Raw genomic sequence first — 3,856 nt, forward strand, 5'->3', positions numbered from 1 at the left:
GGTGCTGTGTGGATTTATCACAGATTCATGTGTTGAAACCACAGTGCTTGCTGGTTCCTTCTCATTGTTCTCCTTCTCCTCAGACTGCCTGTACACATTTTCCTGCCGCTTTACACGCCTCACACAAGGACACTGACCCCAAAAGTGTTATTTTCTTTCTTGTTCTTTCTTGCCTCAGATATTTATTAACAGATGTAATAAAAATACTTTGAAACCTTGCCTCATATATACATCCTTGGAGCATCACAGTGGTAACATATCCACCATGAATGATATCCTGTTCTGTTTGCCTCTTTTATGGAGCCTAATGTCATCATTACCTCTTGTAATCCTAAGGCCTCCTTCTGGAGCAAGAACAGCTCATTGCACAGCCCAGTGCTGGGTGTGCATCACTGGGGCTGCTTGTCTCCCTGCTATGAAACTTTTCATCCTCTGCTTGACTGTGTGTTCCCATTGCAGCTTCCAGGGATGGGGCAGTGCTGCTTCTGGACAAGACCAGTGGCAAAGATCCCTGTGTGTGAGGTAAGAGACTTTGTGCCCTGCCAAATTTCTGGATGGGGCTGTTTTGGGCCCTCAGTAAGAAGCAGCAGAGCTCTTGGCTGGGTTTATTCCCAGCTTTGCTGCCTGCCACTGCTCCTGGCCACAGCACAGTCCTGGCAATTGCGGGTCAGGCTGCGGTGCAGGACCTTGCCCTGCGCCCGTGAGGAGAAGCGACGGGAGGGAATTCACTGGGAATTCATATTTTCTCTCTTACCTCTTCCCAGCAGGTCTCGGCTCGCTCAGGCAGCGCTGCAGAAGCAGCTGGGAGCTGTGGTGTCCCTTTCTGAAGGGACAGAGCCGGGCAGAGAGCCGGGCAGAGCGGGAGCGCCGCGGTGCCGGCCCGGGACAGAGCCCGGCGGGGGGAACGAGCCCCTTCGCACTGGCCGTGAAATCAGTCATGTGTAGGTTTTTGTCCAGCCCTGGGGGGTGGGGGAAGGAATGTGGGTTGGGCGAAGTCTAGGATTACACCACCGCTGAAATTTTTTTCTTTGCACACTTTAAATAGCCAGCACCTTTCGGTCCTGCCTTCGCCTCTCCGTCGCCCGCGCCCCGACAGCGCCGTCCGCCAGGTAACACCTCTGCCCCCGTTCGCTCCTGCCCTGCTCCCCCTGTGCCCCTCGCCCTGCCGGGGCTGCCCAGAGGTCACGGAGCGTTTTCTGCCTGTTTAATGATTTTCTAGCTTGGCGGGGTCCTCCCAGTCCTTCCTTTCCTGTCAAATGCTTGCCAGCGTTTCTTAGCCCTCTTCGTGTCCCCAGGTGTTTCATAGAGGGACTAAGCAGGGGGAGGGGAGAGGTTGAAAGCGCTGATTTGCCCTTTTTTAGCTCTCCTCGGATAGGGGAGAGTGTCATTCGCTGCCAGTGCCTTTTCTTGCTCTCCCGATGAAAAAATGTCAGTGTAAGGCTGGGGGAGCAGCTCTGCAGGGCATGGAGTAGGCTTGAGGGCTGGCACTGTGCAGGGGAAGGTGCCCTCCTTGGCACGAGGTCCTCAGCAATCCCAGCTTTGACACTGGGGATTGGTAAGAAGCACAATCCTCACCCTTTCTGCTGTAGAACTTGGCAGCCAGCAGGGCATCCTGCCTGGAAGGAACAGGCTCAACCCTCCGTGATCCTTCCAAATGCTGTCCTCTTGGAGGTACCTGGGGGAATGTGGGACAGTGAAGTGGTGCCCACCTGCTCTCTGCTGGTCTTTTCTTAGCACAGATGTGTTTAGAGATGATGCTAAAGGATCTGAGAGCAGTGCTGTGGGAAGCTCTGCAGGAAATGGGCAGATGTTTGGAAGGGTGGACCTTGAGAAAGGCAAGATCCCAGATGCCAATGGTTTCTGCACGCTTTATCCTGGTGTTAGAAGGATAGCACCATTCTGAAAATCACCTTTTCATGTAGCCTGGAAGATTGTCAGCAACAGTTGCTGCCATCAGAAGGATAAGCTTGCTTTCCTATCATTTCAGTTTTTTCTCTTCCTGTGTCTAGGACTTCTGCGTGCTTTGTGGCATCTACCACATAGTCTGTAAAACCAGGCCAGGGCAACAGAAGAGAAGAGAAACCCTTATAAAATACCTTGTCAAGTATTTGATCCTGCTGTCCTTCCCCTCCAGCCCTGTTTCCCACACCTGACACAGTGGGAGCTCCAGCCTGAGCTGCTGGGTCTTTGGGGTAACACTGGGCTTAGAGGATGGGCTTCCAGAGACAGGACTGTTTTGGGATGCAGAAATTTAAAATAATGACACTAATAGTGGCTTTCAAGGACTAGTCTTGAACTCATTAGTGAAAATGCATGTGTGCTCTTAACACCAGCAGGGATCTGTATGAGGAGAAAGGGAAGAAGAGTTTGAGATGTGTGTGTGCATGTCCTTGCCCCTCTCTTGCCTCCCATGGTCCAAATTTCCGCATCTTTGCGTGGCTCGTGCTGAATGTGATGAAGGAAACTCTTTTTGCAGGTGGGATGGATTACAGCGTCCCCGGTGCTGTCAGCAATGGTGAGATGGTGCCCACACACCCTGGCATGGAAAAGGAGAAGGAGGAAGAAGAGGAGGAGACGCAGACCCTGGAGCGTGGTCAGTGGAACAACAAGCTGGAGTACGTCCTGTCTGTGGCCGGGGAGATCATTGGCCTGGGCAATGTCTGGCGCTTCCCCTACCTCTGCTACAAGAACGGCGGAGGTAAGAGCAGCCAGGGCCACCTGGCCACCAGCACCACTCCATGATCCCTCCCAGCTCCTCAGCTGTGTCCATGAGTCTGAAGAGAAGGTGGCAGCCTGCCAACATGGTACTGCCAGCTGGGCCCCGACCAGGGGCTTGTTTTGAACCCAATGGGACATGGATAGTGGGAATATTCCAGGGTTTCTGATGGGTGGAGCTGTGTTTCCCTGAGATGAATGGGGCTCTGCTCCTGCTGCTGAAGTGGGAAGGCTGGAAGAGCAGGGAGAGAATTCAGCTTTCTGAGCCCCGTGTCTCACTTCAGGCATCACTTCCTTGAGGAGCATCCTGTGGCAAATGGGATGGTGGGAGAGCAGGGAGTGCTGTGAAGAGGCCACAGGGCCCCAGTGTCTTTGCAGGCTCTGTGAGTGGGAACTCAGGGGACTCCCAGGAGTTCTTGACACAGGTCTGTTCCTGTGTGTGTCCTTGGAGGGCTGGCCCCTGGGTCCCAGAGGCAGGGACAGAGAGAAGGGGTTTCTCCTGCCTCGGGGTACAAGTCCAACGCCACTCCTGCCCCACTCCCTTGGCGTCTACCAGAGCTGTAAGGTGTGGGAGAGGGGAGCCCTGCCTCTGATCCCCAGGGAAGGGCTGTGGGAGTGCAGGTGGATGTGGCTGATGCAGAGGCAGGGTAGCAGGGTGCTGCTGCTGGCAGTGGGGTGTGAGCACTCCAGTGCTGCTCAGCCCTCCCTCCACCCCGAGGGCAGCCTGCACTGTGCCTTGGCAGCAGACCTGGCCCTGCTGTGCAGGTGGAGGGTTGCTGCAGGCTTCCACAGTTTGTGGCTGCCTTTTAAAAGAGAAAAGTATAAAAAATGAAAACACAAAGTTTTTCTCAAGTTTGGCTCAGAGACATGTGGAGAGAGGGAGCTACTCTCTGATTAGTTCCTAATTGGGCCCTCCAGAAGGGCAGAGGGGAAGTGGTGCTTGGCTGGGAGCTGGCAGGGAATGAGCACTGAGGACTCAGGGCTGAAATCCCCTGGCTTGAGCTTGCAGTAGCCTCATGGGCCTCACTAAACTGCTTTCATCCCAGTGGCATAAAAGAGGATTAAACACTGTTTAGCTACTTTGACGCCGTGCTTTCTTCAGTGCTTGTTTCTTTTCTCCAGGTGAGCAGGCAGTCTCTTT

At 54.0% G+C, this 3,856-nt stretch overlaps 1 protein-coding gene across 1 annotated transcript in view; it reads left to right on the forward strand.

Moving 5' to 3' along the window:
- The first annotated feature begins 886 nt into the window (after positions 1 to 886).
- The window catches only part of SLC6A13 (solute carrier family 6 member 13), a 32,166-nt gene continuing 29,196 nt past the window's right edge, over positions 887 to 3,856 (forward strand). Inside the window, exons 1-3 of the mRNA XM_005421025.2 lie at positions 887 to 941; positions 1,046 to 1,109; positions 2,477 to 2,698. Of these exons, the coding sequence (XP_005421082.1) occupies positions 2,482 to 2,698 (217 nt within the window). The 5' untranslated portion in view covers positions 887 to 941; positions 1,046 to 1,109; positions 2,477 to 2,481. The remainder of the gene's footprint in view (positions 942 to 1,045; positions 1,110 to 2,476; positions 2,699 to 3,856) is intronic.

This window comes from Geospiza fortis, unplaced genomic scaffold (assembly GCF_000277835.1).
Source record: "Geospiza fortis unplaced genomic scaffold, GeoFor_1.0 scaffold10, whole genome shotgun sequence".
Taxonomy (NCBI): Eukaryota; Metazoa; Chordata; class Aves; order Passeriformes; family Thraupidae; genus Geospiza; species Geospiza fortis.